Raw genomic sequence first — 20,163 nt, 5'->3', positions numbered from 1 at the left:
ATTGGGTTGGCTTTTAGTTCTCTGTCCTTTTTATCTTCTTTTAGCATTTTACCTTCTCCTTTTTTTATTCAGCATTTTGGGGGCATTTCCTAAATTTATTCATCATTTAATTTTTTGCAATATCACATAGCTTTTTCTGTCCTTATAGCACATGGGTTTAATTTTCTGTACAAATTATCATTGCAGGTTTTACTGTAGTTTTTTCTTTTATGTTTTGGTGCATCCATCTTGCTACTTCTGTCTCTTGTTAACCTGAAAATAAAGAGCCACAGTAAAAGGCAAACTAATGTTTATTTGGAATCAGAGAATTGTAATTTGAGGAATACAGATTCAGGTAGAAAACCCAAATAGTATCCTGCTTCTAGGGTGAAATTAAGAGGCTTATAAGGAAAAAGAAGGCAGGGGGCAGTTACATGAGTTAAAAGGGGAAGAAAAGGCTAAACTCTTGGCTATACATTGATTTACTACAGACTCTATCTTTGGAAAGTCCATAACCTTCTGAACTTGTGATCAGGGTACCTGTTCTGCTGGCTTCTCAAGTAGTTGCTTAAAACATTTGCTGTTTTGCCTAGTCCAAAGGTTTTGGTTGAGTTCAAACAGACACGGATAAGGCAATTTCTCTGCAGTGGTTGCTTGGCTCCCTTTTAAAATGGCTCCATTCATGTCAATTTTTCACATTCTTCTTCACAAACTGCTCTCAGTTATAATGTAGTGCAGTATTTGTAATTAAAACCCACCTCTGAACTTTGAGAGAGAGCAAGTGGAAAACCCCCAAAGCATAGCAACTATCACATGGTCTCACTTTATCTTCCTTGTTTAGACTTGGAGTTACTTTGGTATTTTCAAGAACTTTCTTCAGTGGCACACTTTCCACACATACAGCCTTTGAAGCAATAGTGGTGTGTTTATTCTCTTTGGTTCTTCAGCATAGACTTGGGCATGTTTTAGCAGGAAGTGAAAGGAGTCTGCTCTTAAACCTTGCTGCTGTCTCACAAGTGGAACCTTTTAACCATTGCCAAAATGTTTAGGCAAATTTAAAGTTGAATATAAGACAACTTCTGGTTTTGTTTTGTTTTTTAATTTTTAAATTTAACCTGCCTATTGAAAATCATGCCTTTTGGCATATGTATAGTATTTTTGAGAGAGTGATTTGACTTTGGTAAAACCAAAATTAGATATTAATATTGAGGATTATTTATCTTTATATAAAATGTTTTTAGATTTTTTCTTAGACATTTTTAAAGATGTTTATTTGTTTTGAGAGAGAGAGAGAGAGAGAGCGCGCACATGCATAATCAGGATAGGGGAGAGAGAGAATCCTAAGCAGGCTCCACATTGATTGTGGAGCCCCACACAGGGCTTGATCTCAGGACTGTGAGATCATGACTGGAGCCAGAATCGAGAATGGGATGCCTAACTGACTGAGCCACCCAGGAGCACCTTCGTAGGCATTTCTATATTGATTTATTCTTGGTCACTTACACAAAATGTCTATGTTTTAATAATTAAATGTGCGATACTTGTTATAATAGCTTTGGAAAAGTTCGATGTGCTACAAGATGCTGCTAATGAGATGTATATCATTTGCTGCTATCATTTAGCAACCCCTAGCAACTCAAGAAATGTAAGAAACTTGGGGTGCCTGGGTGGCTCAGTCCCAACTCTTGATTTCAGCTCAGGTCATGATCTTACATTTGTGCGACAGCAGAGTCTGCTTGGGATTCTCTCTCTCCCTCTTTCTCTACCCCTTCCCTATTCATACACACTCTCTCAAAATAAATAAACTTAAAAAAAAAAAAAAGAAATTTGCTTGAAATATATACCAGTAATGGATTTGATTATAACAGCTGTTAATTTTTTTTTCTTAATACTGTCTTAAAGGTTTTGTTGTTGTTCTTCCATTAATTTTTGTCCAGATGACAGAAAATAATTTTGGGTTGAAGAAGATAGAAATTAGTGTTTCAGAAGCAGAAAAGCGAACTGGAAGAAATGCCATGAACATGCAAGAAACATATACTGCTTACCTCATTGAAACAAGGTGAGTGATGAGAATTAGGCCTAGATTTAGTTAGAAAAAGCTTTGTTTGGTAGCTGTTGATGCAAATTATGTTGTATAATGGAATTGTTTACAGGTGATTGTCTTTTTAGGTATTTGGTTTTTTGTTTCTTTTTAACAGATAAAGTAAATAGGTATGTCTTTTACTATAGTCCACTTGGCAGCTATATACATATATATATATATTCATATACATATATATGCATATATATATATATATTTTAAAGTTTATTATTTTGAGAGAGAGAGCAGGAGACAGAGGATCTGAAGTGGACTCTGTACTGACAGCAGAGAGCCTGCAGGGCTCGAAGTGAGAGCATGACCTGAGCCAAAGTCAGATGCTTAGCCAACTGAGCCACGCAGGCGCCCCAGTAGCTATATTTTAATGTACTTATGTTGGAGGTAAAGAGCAGGTTATGGAATACTTGTGGGACCTGGAATGTTACTTGACATATGCTTTGGTGGAGTTTTTGGTGTTACTCATAATAATTCCCATGCACTTTTGAGAAAGGAGACCAGGTTCCCAGGGGTGTATGAAGTAGACTTAGGTAAATAAGAGAGGTATAGGAAGAGAGAATATGGCTTGAGTCAGTAAAAAGTTAACAGAATTGATTGAGACTAGAGCTTTAGACTTTGGGGTAAATTGAACAGATAAGAGTAAATCATGGAGTAAGAAATCAAAACTCACCAGAAAAATGTTCTTCTACTCCGAGACTATTTTGTCTAGAGAAAGACAAGGCAAGACTCTATTTTGCCAATTACAAACAATTTATATAAAGACAAAATACTGACCAGTTCTTTTCTCTCTGCAGAGACTGAGCAGAAGTGCTTTCAGTTAAAATAAAGATGGTGCGAGGGGCACCTGGGTGGCTCAGTCAGTTAAGCATCCGACTTCAGCCCGGGTCATGATCTTGCGGATTTATGGGTTTGGTCCCCGCCTCGGGCTGTGTGCTGACAGCTCAGAGCCTGGAGCCTGCTTTGGATTCTGTGTCTGCCTTTCTCTCTCTGCCCCTCCCCTGCTGATGCTCTGTCTCTGTCTGTCTCTCAAAAATAAATAAACGTTAAAGAAAAATTTTTTTAAAATAAAGATGTGCGAGATTTTTTGATAGTAAGTAAAATAAAATAATAGAACTACCAGACCTAGTTGATAAAGGGTTATAACCATATTTTAATGTGAATACATTTTTAAGGAAAAAACATTTTAACCCTTGCATTTTCATAGGTTTACCGAAAGTCACTGAGCTTGCCTTAAGGCTGAACCCTGTGACTTTTCAAGACTTCTCCAGGTCTGTGGTTCTACCCAAAATAAAAGTTAAAATCTTGGTAAATGTTGTTTAATGTATAGGCAATTCTGAAACCTTCTTTGTAAGTATAGTTTTCTTTCTTCCACCAAAAAGAGAAAAAAAGAAAAAAAAAAGAATCTTCCCCAAACCAGAGAAAATTTACATTACAGTAGGAACTTTAGGAACAGAAAGAGGTAAGGTTGGTCTTTTTAAAATAAGGTCATTTTACTTTTGTTTTTGTTTTCTGTGTGTGTGTTTTAAGTTTTTATTTTAATTCCAGTTAGTAACAGAATGTTGTATTAGTTTCAGATGTACCATGTAGTAATTCAACACTCCTATATATCACCCTGTGCTCATCATGATAAGTGCACTCCTTAATCACCTATTTAACCCATCTCCCCACCAAAATTAGGTAATTTTGTGACCTACATATCTACATATGTGTATCACAGAGATTTTTAAAACTTAGGTTCATTAGGCTCTATGCCCAATATGTGGCTTGAACTCAGAACCCTGGGATCAAGAGTTGAATACCAACTGAGCCAGCCACTCACCCCTCACAGAGATTTTTAAAGTCATTAAAAAAAATATGGTCCCATCAGAGGGTTTTATTTGTTTTTTTTTTAAGTTAGATTAGTGACTTAAAAAAATCATACTTTAGAAATTAGTGTTAACTGTAGCTTACCTTTACTTAAATTATTTTTTCCTGTGTTCTTGTTTTTGAGGTATAATGACCTATAACATCATATTAACTTCAGATATTGTAATGTTATGTTGCAATATTTGTGTGTATTGTGAAGTGATTACAAGTCTGATTAACATCTGTCACTATACAGTTAACAAAATTTTTTTCTTTTAATGAGAACTTTTAAGATTTACTCTCTTAACAACTTTCAAGTATGCAGTACAGTATTAACCATAGTCACTGTTGTAAATTCTTAAATTGAAAACTAAAAAGTATATTTTTATTTTTAGTATGTGAGTATTTTATCACTCAGTTGAGCAATGAAATTAACTGTTGATTACTTTTACTGCTAGAAGAGAATCTTGATTTGAATAATCTGGAATAATTTATAGTTTTTTATTTTTCTTTTTTTCTCTAAATTTTTTACATTTTTAAAAATTATTTTATTTTATTTTAGTGTTTTTTTAATTTGAAAGAGAGAGTACGAGTGGGGAAGGGGCAGAGAGAGAGAGAGAGAGAGAGAGAGAGAGAGAATCCTAAGCAGGATCTGCGCTGTCAGCACAGAGCCTGAGGCGTGGCTTGATCCCACAAACTGTGAGATCATGACCTGAGCTGACATCAAGAGTTGGACACTTAACCGACTGAGCCACGCAGGTGCCCCATAGTTGTTTGCTTTTGAGTTTGAACTGAATACAGTATCATAATATGAAACTAGGAGTTAAAATTGACCATACTTGAGTAAGGTAGCTATACTCTGAATAAATATTTAAGTGGATCATCATCAAATGTGCGGTACACAAAAAGATTATTGAGTTGACTTTCACAATTGTATTTTAATATAAATTTGTATTTATTTATCTACCCTAGTATTTTTCATGGACCTGTAAGTTTAATTTAAAACAGTGTTTCTTAGGTGGGAATGCAAGCTGGTGCAGCCACTCTGGAAAACAGTATGGAGGTTCCTCAAAAAACTAAAAATAGAACCACCCTACGACCCAGCAATTGCACTATTGGGCGTTTATCCGAGGGATACAGGTGTGCTGTTTCAAAAGGACACATGCACCCCCATGTTTATAGCAACACTATCAACAATAGCCAAAGTATGGAAAGAGCCCAAATGTCACATCAATGGATGAATGGATAAAGAAAATGTGGTGTATATATATATACAATGGAGTATTACTCGGCAATCAAAAAGAATGAAATCTTGCCATTTGCAACTACGTGGATGGAACTGGAGGGTATTATGCTAAGTGAAATTAGTCAGAGAAAGACGAAAATCATATGACTTCATTCATATGAGGACTTTAAGACACAAAACAGATGAACATAAGGGAAGGGAATCAAAAATAATATAAAAACAGGGAGGGGAACAAAACAGAAGAGACTCGTAAATATGGAGAATGAACTGAGGGTTGCTGGAGGGGTTGTGGGAGGGGGGATGGGCTAAATGGGTAAGGGGCATTAAGGAATCTACTCCTGAAATCATTGCTTCACTATATGCTAACTAATTTGGATGTAAATTTAAAAAAATAAAAAAGTTAAAAAAAATAAAATGGATTTTACAATTAAAAACAAAACAAAACAGTGGTTCTTAGGGGTTCCTGGCTGGTTCAATTGGTGGAGCATGTGACTGTTGATCTCGAGGTTGTAAATTCAATCCCACATTGGGTGTAAAGATTACTTAAAAATAAAATCATAAAAAAAAAAATAACCACATACAAAAGAAAACCGCATGGTTTTTAAACTTTAAAGTACATAGGAATCACTTGCTACAGGGTTTTGGGTGAGGTCCAGGAATTTACATTTTTTTAAGCAAAGCTTCAGGTGTTTTTTTTTGTTTTTGTTTTTTTTAATTATTTTTAAATTTATATCCAAGTTAGCATATAGTGCAACAATGATTTCAGGAGTAGATTCCTTAATGCCCCTTACCCATTTAGCCCATCCCCCCTCCCTCAATCCCTCTAGCAACCCTCTGTTTGTTCTGTATATTTGAGTCTGTTATGTTTTGTCCCCCTCTGTTTTTGTATTATTTTTGCTTCCCTTCCCTTATGTTCGTTTCTTATCTTCAAGTCCTCATATGAGTGAAGTCGTATGATATTTGTCTTTCTCTGACTAATATCGCTTAGCATAATACCCTCTAGTTCCATCTACGTTGTTGCAAGTGGCAAGATTTCATTCCTTTTGATTGCCAAATAATATTCCATTGTGTATATATATATATATGTGTGTGTGTATTATATAATATATATATATATATATATATATATATATACATACACACATATATATACACCACATCTTTTTTATGCATTCATCCATTGATGGACATTTGGGTTCTTTCATACTTAGGCTATTGTCGATAGTGCTGCTATAAACATTGGAGTGCTGTGCTTCTTCGAAACAGCACACCTGTATCCTTTGGGTAAATACCTAGTAGTGCAATTGCTGGGTCATAGGGTAATTTTATTTTTAATTTTTTGAGGAACCTCCATACTGTTTTCCAGAGTGGCTATACCAGTTTGCATGCCCACCAGCAGTGCGAAAGCGTTCCTCTTTCTCTGCATCCTCGTCAACTTCTGTTGTTGACTGAGTTGTTGACTCAGTTGTTAATTTTAGCTATTCTGAAGGGTGTGAGATAGTATCTCATTGTGGTCTTGATTTGTATTTCCTGATGATGAGTGATGTTGAGCATCTTTTCATGTGTCGGTTTGCCATCTGGATGTCTTCTTTGGAGAAGTGTCTATTCATGTCTTTTGCCCATTTCTTCACTGGATTATTTGTTTTTTGGGTGTTGAGTTTGATAAGTTCTTTATAAATTTTAGATACTAACTGTTTATCTGATGTGTCGTTTGCAAATATCTTTTCCCATTCCATTGGTTGCCTTTTAATTTTGCTGATTGTTTCCTTTGCTGTGCAGAAGCTTTTTGTTTTGATGAGGTCCCAATAGTTTATTTTTGCTTTTGTTTCCCTTGCCTCTGGAGACATGTCAAGTAAGAAGTTGCTGCGGCCAAGGTCAAAGAGGTTTTTGCCTGCTTTCTTCTTGAGGATTTTGATGGCTTCCTGTCTTATGTTTAGGTCTTTCATCCATTTTGAGTTTGTGTATGGTGTAAGAAAGTGGTCCAGGTTCATTTTTCTGCATGTCACTGTCCAGTTTTCCCAATAACCATTTGCTGGAGAGACTGTCTTTATTCCACTGGTTTGTCAAAGATTATGTGGCCATATGTTTGTGGGTCCATTTCTGGTTCTCTATTCTGTTCCATTGATCTGAGTGTCTGTTCTTGTGCCAGTACCATACTGTCTTGATTACAGCTTTGTAATACAGCTTGAAGTCTGGGATTGTGATGCTTCCAGCTTTGGTTTTCTTTTTCAGGATTGCTTTGGCTATTCGGGGTCTTTTCTGGTTTTGTACAAATTTTAGGATTGTTCTAGCTTTGTGAAGAATGCTGGTGTTATTATGATAGGGATTGCTAATCCAGATATATATATATATATATATATATATTTTTTTTTTTAAATACTATTCTTTTTTTAAGATTTTTTTGTTTGTTTATTTATTTATTTATTTTTTAAACGTTTATTTATTTTAGAGACAGAGAGAGACAGAGCATGAACGGGGGAGGGTCAGAGAGAGAGAGGGAGACACAGAATCGGAAACAGGCTCCAGGCTCTGAGCTGTCAGCACAGAGCCCGACGCGAGGCTTGAACTCACAAACTGCGAGATCATGACCTGAGCCAAAGTCGGACGCTTAACAGACTGAGCCACCCAGGCGCCCCAGATAGATATATTTTTGAATTTATTTTTTAAATTTATATCCAAGTTAGTTAGCATATAGTGCAACAGTGATTTCGGGGCTAGATTCCTTAGTGCCCTTTACCCATTTAGCCCATCCCCCTTCCCACAACCCCTCCAGTAGTTCTCTGTTTGTTCTCCATATTTAAGAGTCTCTTATGTTTTGTTCCCCTGTTTTTATATTATTTTTGCTTCCCTTCCCTTATGTTCATCTGTTTTGTATCTTAATGTCCTCATTTGAGTGAAGTCGTATGATATTTGTCTTTCTCTGACTGACTAATTTCGCTTAGCATAATACCCTCCAGTTCCATCCACGTAGTTGTAAATGACAAGATTTCATTTTTTTGATTGCCGAGTAACACTCCATTGTATATATATACACCACATTTTCTTTATCCATTCATCCGTTGATGGAAATTTGGGCTGTATTTGTATTTTTAATAAGTAATAGAGATCTTATTCTGTTCCTTTTCAGGTCAGTTGAACATACTGATGGTCAAAGTGTCCTAACAGATTCACTATGGAGGCGGTATAGTGAATTTGAATTGTTGAGAAACTACCTTTTAGTTTACTATCCACATATTGTGGTGCCACCTCTACCAGAGAAAAGGGTAAGAAATGAAACAGCAGTACAGTTCAAAAGTATTTAGCATTGAGATTATGCTTCATGATTGTTTTGTTTACCTAGGCAGAATTTGTTTGGCATAAACTCTCTGCTGACAACATGGACCCGGATTTTGTGGAAAGACGACGGATTGGTTTAGAAAACTTTCTTTTGAGAGTTGCCTCACATCCCATCCTTTGTAGAGACAAAATCTTCTATTTGTTTTTAACACAGGTATCTTTCTTTAAGTCTTCAAAAAAAAATTCATTTTATTTTTTTCTTTTAAACTGTAGAATGCTTATGCTTAAGAATCTTTTTGGAGCAGCTTTATTAATATACATTCATTTAATTGTGTTTTTAAATTTGTTTTGATTTCAAAATTATTGGGTTATATCACTCTTTTGGCTAACATTTTTATACTTAAGGATACTAAAGATGGTACTTTCTGGCATGACTTAAATGATATCAAAGTTAGTGTTTAGTTTTTTGAGGCCCAGATCTATAAAATCTTGGGTCCATCTTTTGGTAATCTTTTGAAATCTGGATTGTATATTTAACTTAGAAATGAATTCTTTTTTTTAACCTTTCTCTGGTCTCCCCTGAAAGAATAACAGAATAGTAAATGCTTAATCTATTTTATTTGGAGTATTCCTTACGTTTTTGTTTTTGTTTTTTTGCAATGATTTCTAAAATTAACTTTAATTTTTAGGAAGGTAACTGGAAGGAGACCGTGAATGAAACTGGGTTTCAACTGAAGGTAAGAAAATTTGTATGAAATAATTTGACAAGTTCCTTTACAATTCCTAGCACAGTGCCTTGCACTTCGTGCGTACTTGGTATTTATTGAATGAACGAATGTTGGAAATTGGCTTTGCATCTAATATCATTGGTAAGGTTTTCAAAGAAACACTGCGAATTCACTTTGGATTTGTGTAATTTTAGTTACTAGTGAGATTATAGAGGGCATATTTATGAATTTCATTCTATTGGGAAGGAGTATTTTGAAGCAGTAGTTGAGACACAAACTGTAGATTTTTCCTGCAGTATACTCATACACTTTGCATCTTTTTTTTTTTTTTTTACTCCCGCTGTCTTTACCACTGCCACTCCAATTCTTGTGCACACACTTGCTCATTCTTTATCAGATATGAAAGACAGTTCTGAAGAATTGAGCTTGGGTTTCCCAGTCAGAGCAGACTAGAAGATGAGCCATGCGTTGTGCTGCTTCTGTCTGCCGGGATGTGGTGGTCATCTTTGGGCATAGGAGTCATTTTGAATTGGTATCCGTTAGTGACACAGCTTTTCAAATTTAGTAATTATAATTAGTGTTTGGGAATGAAATTGTTATCTAAAAATTGAAAAATAAGGTATGGTGAGATGGCCACCCTAATTCCTGTCTACTCTCCCTATCGTCCCCCAAAGTAATGTAATATTGGCAAATTTTTAAAGTTTTCATCTCTTCTGTAAACTGAGTAGGTAAGTAGAAAAATGTAATGTAAATTTATATAATCTATAAGTTTATAAAACAATTCATATGATAGTACAGTAACAAAAGTTCAATAGGTCTTGGCAACAGGAACAAAATGTCTTTATAGTAGTTTTGAAAACACCCCTGGAGATTTATGTATTGGCACATAGGTATTTGAAATTTAGCACAAAAAACTAGAAAGAGAAAAATTTGTTTCTGCATGGAAAATATAATCAAGTATCTGTCATAAGCTGATTCTAATTTATAAACATTTTGTTGGCAGGTTGCATGAAAACATTAGAATCTTCTTGGCTATAATTCATTACTTTATGGCACTCAGAATACTTGAATTTTAATTTAGAGTTGGATTTGAAATAACTCAAAACTTTGAAAAATGTTTATATTTTGATAGGGTTTTCTGAGAATTAGTCCAAGATGTTAGCATCTGATATTAAGGAATAGAGAAAAGTAAAACATAGTTGTTTTGGTGACTTCTCTTTATGTAATAGTCCAGATTTAGTCACTAGTTTAGAAATCAGCAATCATTTGTCCTTGCAGCTAGGTTTTGGCCATGACTTTGGTGACCTTGAAAAAGCTCTGGAGTTTCTTCCATCTATATAGACTATGCTGTTTACTGAGTGCATTGAATCTTGTGTATAGGTGCTATTTAAGAGTTTAGTTAAAATATTTCATGTTTGGGTTGCCTTATGGTATAACCTCAGTTTCACTTTTAGAAAGTCTTTGAAAGGTAATACTTAATGTGCAGTATTAATAATTTGAAATCAGGCTTTTAATGGAGCAGGCTTTTAAATGGAGCAGAAAATAAGATGAGGAGAGTTTAGAAATCCTTACATCCTGCTGTATTCCTTATTTTGTTGTGACTGTTTCTTATTTTAAGTTTTGTTGTAAGATAGAATGTTTTTAGACCACCTCACACATATATGTACGTGCGTACATGCATATACACAAACATGTATGTGAGGTTTGTATATATATGTGTGTGTGTGTGTGTGTTATTATCCCATGTTACCTCTGTGTTTGGTTATAAATTTTGTAATTATGTAAAATTGGTTGGTAAAGGAAGTATTGGAAACTATTTCTGTGAAAAAAAGATTGTTCTGAATCAGACCAAATATTTATATTTTAACCTTGGCCTTTGGATTGTCATTCTCAGATTGAAATGTCACCTTACTTTAGTTTTTCTTTTCTCACACACGTTTAATTTAATATATAGTTTTGGCCTACTAGATTAATATTTTCTTAAAAATATTTAATTATTTTACCCAGCAAGATAATTATAAAAATCTACTGCGTTTTTATCAGTGCTGTATTTAATACAAACATGAGCACTAACTCTTCATCACTGCTCTGTGTTGGTGTTCTTTGTCTTGTGTATTTATATAAATATTCATGTTAACCAATTCAGTAAAAGGAGAGCAAAGAGTTTAGAGTAACGAACATATAAACTAGTTGATTTAGAATAAGGTGATATTGTTTTAACTCCATTAACTCAGTAAGTTACTGTCATGAAAGTGTCATCCATATGCCCAGATCTTAAATGAATTTAGGTTAACTCAGAAGAATCCAGGACCCTGTCTGTTGCTTGGAGTAGAGCCTGCCAATGCCCATAGTCCAGACTTCGAAAATTTCTGCTAGAGGCACCTGGGTGGTTCAGTTGGTTGAGGCCTAGGTCTTGATCTCACAGTTGTGGGATTGAGCCCCTGCATTGGGCTCTCTGCTGAGCGTGGAGCTGGCTTGAGATTCTCTTTTCTATCTGTTTCTCTCTCTCACCCTCCCTCCCCCTTTGCCCCTCTCCCCTGCTTGCTCGCTCACTCTCTCAAAATAAATAAACTTTAAAATTTCTGCTAATCTGTATATTACACAGAAATTCTCAGAGAGCCACTGTGGCTGGGTGCCTACAGAGTGTCAGGTGCTCTTCTAGGTGCTGTGGAAACAGTAGTGAATGAGCTGAAAACATAAGCTCCCTTATTCTTATCGAGCTTATATTGTAGTAGAGACATTAAATTAATGTTTAAATCAGTAAGATACTTTAAAGGGTATTGTTAAAGGGTATGATGGTACAGAATTTTTGTTTTCAAGGATTTTTTTGAGATAGGTGACCATAAGATTTATTATTCTAATGGGACTCTTTTGAGAGTAAAAAGGGTCCTATTAATAATGAATTTAGGACACCAAGCATAAACCAGGACTTTCCTGGGTAAACTGGGTCACATGGTTGAAGAGATAACATTTGAGCTGAGACAGGAATAAACCTTGCGGTGGAGTCAACTTGGGGGCCAGGGAAGAGGAACATTAGAGAGGCCCAAGCTGGGTAGTGGCTTACTAGGCAAGGTGTGGGGGAAGAGAAGAATCAGAAAATGAAATAACAAAGGGAAGACAAGATCCAGCATAAGGAAAGTAAAATATTTAATAGGAACTGGAAAAGGAGAAGAAGTGGAACTAACAGAGAACATGGGAAGGAAGATAGTCGGGGCTGTAGAATAGTTGGGGTTATTTTTTATTCAGTCGATACCTCCTGCATGATGGTCTTGTGCCACGCTTTGTGAGGCACTGGGATATAGCAATGAACAAAGCAGATTAAATAACGTATTGCCATGGCAGCCATTGTATAACTCCAGGAGCACCATTCACGTTGTGCTTTCTTACGGCTCTTCTAGTGGGCAGCTAAGAAACAACTAAACAACTAAGATGATTTCAAGTAGTACTGTTTTAAAGGAGATACAGTAAGGTGGAGTGAAACTGGGGCACCTAGGTGGTTCAGTCAGTTGAGTGTCTGATTCTTGATTTCAGCCTAGGTCATGATCCCAGGGTTGTGGGATTGAGCCCCATGTTGGACTCTGCACTGAATGCGGAGCCTACTTGGGATTCGCTCCCTCTACCTCTGCCCCTCTCCCTTGCTCACGTTCTCTCTTAAAAAAAAAAAAAAAATGGGGGCACCTGGGTGGCTCAGTTGGTTAAGCATTTGACTTTGGCTCAGGTCATGATCTCACGGCTCATGGGTTCATGCCTCGCGTTGGGCTCTGTGCTGACAGCTCAGAGCCTGGAACATGGTTCAGATTCTGTGTCTCCCTCTCTCTCTGCCCCTCCCCCACTCACACTCTGTCTCTCTCTCTCTTTCTTAAAAATAAATGAAACATTAAAAAATTGATTCCTGATTGAACCACCTTTTATGTAGTTTCTGTGCCTGGTCAGAAACATAATTTAGTGTTTTTTCTCCTTTTCTTTTCTTTTCTTTTCTTTTCTTTTCTTTTCTTTTCTTTTCTTTTCTTTTCTTTTCTTTTCTTTTCTTTCTGTGTGTGTGTGTGTGTGTTTGTGTGTGTGTGTGTTTGTGTGAAGTTTGGCTATGACTTGGATATATTAAGTATAAATTTTATAGAATGCAATTATTATTTAGTGCTGATCCCTCTGTTCCTCCTTTGAGAGCAATTATCTAGAGTAAGTAAAGATAGTTTAAAAGTTTTAAAAAATAGTTAAAAAGTTGTGTTTTCTTGGGGTGCCTGGGTGGCTCAGTCAGTTAAGTGTCTGGCTTGGGCTCAAGTCATGGTCTCACAGTTTGTGGGTTTGAGCCCTGCATCAGGCTCTGCACTGACAGCTCAGAGCCTGGAGCCTGCTATGGATTCTGTATCTCTGGCTCTTTCTGCCCCTCTCCCACTCATGTTCTGTCCCTCTCAAAAATAAACATTTAAAAAAATTTTTAAAAAAGGTTGTGTTGTAACATTTTCTGTCAGCTAGAAAGTAATTTGATTTCATCTCACGTGTTTTACTTTATTTAGTATGTAGTATTTAGTATAGGCATTTCCATAGTTCTTTTGTTTAAAAACATTTTTTTTGATGTTTATTTTTGAGAGAGCATGGGCAGGGGAGGGGCAGAGAGAGAGGGAGACACAGAATCCGAAGCAGGCTCCAGGCCCCAAGCTGTCAGCAGGAGCCCAGGGCAGGGCTTGAATTCACAAACTGCGAGATCATGACCTGAGCCAAAGTCAGGCACTTAACCTACTGAGCCATCCAGGTGCCTCAGTTCTTCCTTTTTTAAAATAGTGATCGTGAAAATGAAAAAAACCAATGTACATTTGGTGTGGATTCCTGGGAACTACCTGCAGTAATGTATATGCTTCAGAGCAGTCGTTTTATTTAGTTTATCATTCCTTTTCTTGATTTAGAGAAAGGTAAACTACTTCTTCCATGTGATTTATTCTGAGTTACAATAATGCAGAGCTGTGTGTGTATATATATAGATAGATAGATACCTGTTAATATAATGATGTTTATAATTGTTTTACTTTGGTATCATTGAATGCCATGTTATTCAGTTTAATTTTTAACACTGTTTTTGTAGTGTTTTCAGAAATAACTACTTTGCTGTTTTTTTTAGATATGTTTAATGTGTTTGACAAATGATATGAAGAAAACTGTATTTGAGCATCTTAATTCTAAAGGGAAAGTAAAACTGTTTGGATTTATACCCTGAAATGTAATTGTATTAAGTGAACAAATTATTTTTTCCAGGCAGACTCCAGGTTAAAAGCGCTTAATGCAACATTCAGAGTGAAAAACCCAGACAAGTAAGGTTTTGTTTTAATAACAGTTACAATGTTGTTTTGAATGATGTCTATCAATTTATTTAATTTTTCATTTCTGAATGTATGCACTTTATTTACTAATTTAAATAATAATTCACATTACTGAAATCCTTTTACAGTCTAAAACTGATTTTGAGATTTGGTAACTTAATTAGGTTTAAGGTTGCAAGTAACTGAAGTATCAGAAAATTAAACCGCTGTTTTTTCCTAGAAGGATTTATTAAAAATGTTGAAGATATCAGAAAAATGAGAGACGTAATTTTTAATTTCATATGAAATAGTTTTCCTTATATGGCTTTGCTTATCAAATATGTACAAAGTTCAAGAAGATTGTATGTATTATATATATTTAATAATAAACTACTTTGTACACCAAGAAAACTTGATAGATAAATGCATACTAGTGGAATAATTTCATGGAGATGTATCTGTATGACAATTACTTGACTTGGTGTTTGTGATGAGACCATTTCTATATTTAAGGAAACCCATGCATTCACAATAAAATGTCCTTAGGGTGGTTCCTAGGCATTTCTTAAGATTTTGGTTTTACTCGTTCTCTGAATTAGGTGGGTAATTCAGACTTTTCATTATATGGACCTTTACCTGGCCTTTGATTCAGCTGAACTTTTCAATTAGAAAGGTGTTTGAGCAGATTAGGCTTTTGCATTTTTGGCTGCCAAGTTCATGAGTTGTGTTAGAATTTCTCTAGTTAAGCCTTCAACATTAATTTCTATGTGGTGTAAATTCTTACCAAAGGCTGGCTTTGCATAGTCTGATGATATATTATGCCTGACTTTAGAAATTATGTATTTGGTTTTTAATATAAATTTTGAATATAAAATATAAATATTTAAAGTTTTGGTAAACAGGAAATTGTGATGGTAACCACTGAAGTTTTTTTTTTTTTTCTTAATAGACTTTTTTAGAGGAGTTCTATTTAGTTTTATAGAAAAATTGAATGGACAGCACCGAGCTCCCATATATATCCTCTGCCCCCACACATGCACAGTCACCCCCACTGTTAATATCCCCCACCAGAATGGTACATTTGTTATAATCGATGAACCTATATTAAGACACTGTTATCACCTGAAGATGTTACATAAGGGTTCACTCTTGGTGTTGTATATTATGACAAATGTATAATGGCATATGTCCATCATTAATAGTATCATATAAGGTATTTTAACTGTCCTGGGGCTGGGGTGCCTGGTTGGCTCACCTGGTAGAGCACGTGACTCTTAATCTCAGGGTCATGAATTCAAGCCCCGTGTTGGGCATGGAACCCACTTGAAATTTAAACAAAAAACAACACCAAGACCCTCCCACCCCCACCAAAAAAAAAAAAAAAAAACCTCCAAAGTATTTTCAGTGTCCTAAAAATCCTCTGTGCTCTGCCTGTTTATCCCTCCATCCCAGCCCCTGGCAACCAGTAATCTTCATAGTTTTGCCTTTTATAGAATGTCATATATGGTATGTAGCCTTTTCAGATAGGCTTTTTTCACTTAGTAATATGCATTTAAGGTTCCACTGTAAGGGTTATAATGACGGGTATGGTATATAAGAGACGCTCTTTAGATAAAGAACTAAAATTTTAAGTCAACCTCTTTGAAAAACCTAGTAAGCTAGCTTTATGACTTTGGTGAATGTGCATTCACTAGAGGAGCATGTAGATGACACTATTATTAATTAATATTGTAATATTAATATTTTGTCTTGAATGTTTTTCAATTTAATGAAAAATATTTTATCAATTGAATGTTTATCTTCCCTTTTCTGACCTAACTAGGTTTCTGGATTATAAAATTTTATTTAATAACCATATTATATATGGAATTTTAAATTTGATATAAACGGTAACATAACCAAAGCAATTTTGCCCCTGTTCTTGTTAAAGTGTGTAGTTAATGTATAATTAGTAATAGAATTTGTTTGCTTTAAGTTCTAGTTAAGAGAATTATCTATATTGGTTTTTTTTTTTTAAGTTTTATTTATTTTTAAGTAATCTCTACACTCAACATGGGACTCAAACTAATGACGCGAAATCAAGAGTCACATACTCCTGGGGTGCTTGAATGGCTCAGTCTGTTGAGCAGCCGACTCTTGGTTTCGGCTCAGGTCATTATCTCATGGTTCATTAGTTTGAGCCTTGTGTTGCACTCTGGGCTGGCAACACAGATCCTGTTTAAGATCTTCTCTCTCTCTCTCTCTCTCTCTCTCTCTTGCCCTCCCTTTCTCACTCTGTCAGAATAAATAAATAAAATTAAAGAAAAAAACCCCAAAGAATCACATACTCCTTCTACTGAGCTAGCCAGGTGCCTTCATGCCATTCGTTGTTAAGCCAGATTCTTCACGTACAGAATCTCTGTTCTAGCTATATTATATATTACATGTATTTTATATAGTGGGTCTAGCTGGCCCAATATATAATTATTATTCATACTGTTACTAAAATAGTTTATAGCACTAAAATACTTTTATTCTGCCCTTTCTTAAAATGTAGAAAACTGGAAAGATTGTTGGGATTACCAAAATGATACTAGCTTCATGCATGTTTATATTTTTTCAAACTGGGGTGCCTGGCTGGCTCAGTCGGAAGAGCATGTGGCTCTTGATTGAGGTTGTAAGTTTACTCATATGTTGGGTGTAGAGATTACTAAAAAACAAACAAACAAACAAATAAATAAATAAATAAATAATTTTGAAATAAAATAAAATATATTTCTTCAAACTAGACTGCTAAGAGCAGTTTGGAGATGAACCTTCTACTTTTGGAGATGAGTCTTCTACTTTTATGTGGCAATATTTAGACAATATTTGGGCAATATTAGGTAGACCTAGTGATTAGTAGAATGAATGGGGCAAAAGAGGGGCAGGAAATATAGGTGGCACCCAGGTTTTCTTCTTTAGAATGCTAGGGAACATAGGGAAGAGAGTTTTGGGAGGCACAGGGGAAGATAAGCTCTAGATATGTAAAAGTACAAAGGTCTGGTGTTTAGGAGAGAGATTCGGGCAGGAGGTAGACATTTGGAATTCAGTAACACGTACGCCATAACTGTGAAGCTTTGTGAATGGTAAGTCACATGAAATGTATAGATTGAAAGATTGATTAAGATGGCTGAGGACCCAGGATTGGACCCTAAGGAGTGCCAACGCCTTGAGGGTGTTTTCCAAAGTATAATCTGAAGATTAGCACCATTTGAATTATTTGGGTTATACCTTCAGATTCTTGAGTCCCTCTAGGGCCTTTGTGTACAGTTTTGCTTATTCACACACTTGTCCTACTGAGAGGCCCTCCTTAGTGTTTCTGACACTTTAGGGCCTCTTTGTATGCTAAAGTTGGGAGGAGGGTGAGGTTAGCTGTTACCTTGCTGAAAGGATCAAGAAAGATGAGGACTAAAGTCTGTTGTTGGGTTTTAAGCAACATGAGAATAGTGAGTTTGTCAGGAGTATTTCTCTGCTGGTGTTGGAGGCAAAACTAGATTGCAGTAGGCCGCACGGTGCATGGAAAGTGACTGTTGCTAGAGAGAGTACCTTGTTAAAGTGTGCCTGTGAAATGGCTGGGGATGAGAGTGTTAACAGTTGGATGTATTGTCAAGGGAATATATGTATGTGTTTTAATATAGGAGAGTTAATTGATATGCTAATGAGAAGGAGCTTGCAGAGAGAGGAATTTAGAAAATAGGAATATGGGGTGTAGCTGGGATAGAGTCTAGAGTATTGATGGGAAGAAGGATCTTAGAGGGAAGGAAGAAATAATAGATGTAGATATGTTTACTGGCAGGAGATAGAGGTGGAGGTGGTTCCTACTAATGGCTTGTGTTTAATTTGTGAAGCCTGGTTGGAGAGTGATAGGTGGTGGTATCAGAAATTTCAGGTCTTTTTGCAGAACTGTAGTTACTAGATTAGGGAAACAAAGATTATTGATCAGCATGAAGATTGAGGTTAGAGACTATGAGTTTATGGTTGCATCAGAACATTTTTTAGCACCATAAGTTTTTGTCCTGTTTTTTGGTTTCAGGTAACTTTTCATATAACTTTTATCTTTATCTCAGTTCCACAGTATAAATTATGAAGTATTTTTCTTGTCTTTAGTAATACCAAAAGAAAATATGGTTGCTTTATTTTAGAATTTTTTGAATTTGTATTTGAATTTGTATTGAATTTGAATTTGTATTGGTGTGTGCATAAGGCCAGCATATGGTTAAATAGAATCAGTTTCATTATTCTCAAGAACTGCTGTTTTTGTCTTTCAGTTTTTGACTTGTTTCCATGAGAAAAAAATGATGTTTCCCTTGTTTCCTGTTTCAGGAGATTTACTGAACTAAAACACTACAGTGATGAACTACAGTCTGTCATCTCACATCTTCTTCGAGTCAGAGCTGTAAGTGGTCTGTCCCCAGGAGCTTTTGGATGCACATTTATAAGGATGTGCTTCTCACCTAATCACGTTTTTAAGTAATGGATGGTATTTATGATAAATAGCTGATTCTTGCATTTAAATTTGGCATGTTCATCATCCAAACTGCATTTAAAAAAATATATGAAATGTTCTCTGGTATAGACAGCTTGAAGCATTTTAACTGTTGTTTTCTCTGTAGTTTGTATATGGTTGTTTTGACTTCTTGTGAAAAGGCCTACCATTTCAGTGTTGGAATATAATTAAATAAGTGTGGGAGTTTAGATCTACATGTAATAATATCTTTATGCTTTCAAGGTTGTTTTAAAGGTCTGTGAAAAAGTTTATATATGTTAGGCCATCTTGTGTCTGTACTCTTAAATTGTCCTAAATAAACTTATTTGGGGTAATGGTTTGCCATGACAAACTAAAAATTGAGGCATAATCACTGTACTTAGCCCTATAGTTTGGCTGTGGTAGACATGGAACCCTTAGAACTTGCTAAAAACTTTGAAAGACCCTGGGTTACCAGGTCTAGGATCACATTTATGCTGATTGGAATCCTTGTGGAATATATTATCTGGGATTTGTTTTAGTGAGAGTGGTGAAGAGTGGAAAGTGGGGGCAGTTTATATGAAACTTGATTAGCCATATAATAATTGTTGAAGGTAGTAGGTGTTGCGAAATAGAAATATATTCTACTGTTCTCTGAAGATTACCATAGTAAAAAGTATTAAAATAAGGGGAAGAAAATCCTTCCTGAAGTCTTTATATTGGCCCAATTTCCTGTTTAACCATTCAGAGTACCATTAGACCTCTTAAATAAATTATAAGATACTTTCTAATAAAAGGTCCATGTGAGAATTAGTAGGCTAGCGTCAAGAACTGGGTACTGAGAAACTGGGTTTATAAGGTAACTAGACACTACTTGTTGAAAGGTTGGGGAAGAGGACATGTGTCTAGACACCCCAGAAGACTGGAAGAATAATTCATACAGCTTTGACTTTTATGTTAGAAACCTTCGAGAATCTATTTATTTTTTAGAAAAAATGAGAAAAAAAATTTTTTTTAGTGTTTGTTTATTTTCAAGAGAGCATGAGCAGGCGAAGGGTTGACAGAGAGGGAGACACAGCATCCAAACCAGGCTACAGGCTCCAAGCTGTCAACACAGAGTCTGATGTGGGGCTCGAACTCACAAACCATGAGATCATGACCTGAGCCAAAGTTGGACGCTTAACCAACTGAACCACCCAGGCGCCCTGAGAATCTAT

The 20,163-nt window shown here is 35.6% G+C and overlaps 1 protein-coding gene across 2 annotated transcripts in view; it reads left to right on the top strand.

The window, feature by feature from the left end:
- The window catches only part of SNX4 (sorting nexin 4), a 70,010-nt gene that overhangs the window by 12,282 nt on the left and 37,565 nt on the right, over positions 1-20,163 (top strand). For both annotated transcript variants that reach the window (XM_053220974.1, XM_027061069.2), the window contains 6 exons: positions 1,917-2,038; positions 8,293-8,428; positions 8,506-8,655; positions 9,131-9,178; positions 14,417-14,472; positions 18,805-18,877. In XM_053220974.1, the coding sequence (XP_053076949.1) occupies positions 1,917-2,038; positions 8,293-8,428; positions 8,506-8,655; positions 9,131-9,178; positions 14,417-14,472; positions 18,805-18,877 (585 nt within the window). The remainder of the gene's footprint in view (positions 1-1,916; positions 2,039-8,292; positions 8,429-8,505; positions 8,656-9,130; positions 9,179-14,416; positions 14,473-18,804; positions 18,878-20,163) is intronic.

The sequence above is a fragment of the Acinonyx jubatus genome, chromosome C2 (genome assembly GCF_027475565.1).
Source record: "Acinonyx jubatus isolate Ajub_Pintada_27869175 chromosome C2, VMU_Ajub_asm_v1.0, whole genome shotgun sequence".
Taxonomy (NCBI): Eukaryota; Metazoa; Chordata; class Mammalia; order Carnivora; family Felidae; genus Acinonyx; species Acinonyx jubatus.
This window is presented reverse-complemented; position numbering and strand designations above follow the sequence as displayed.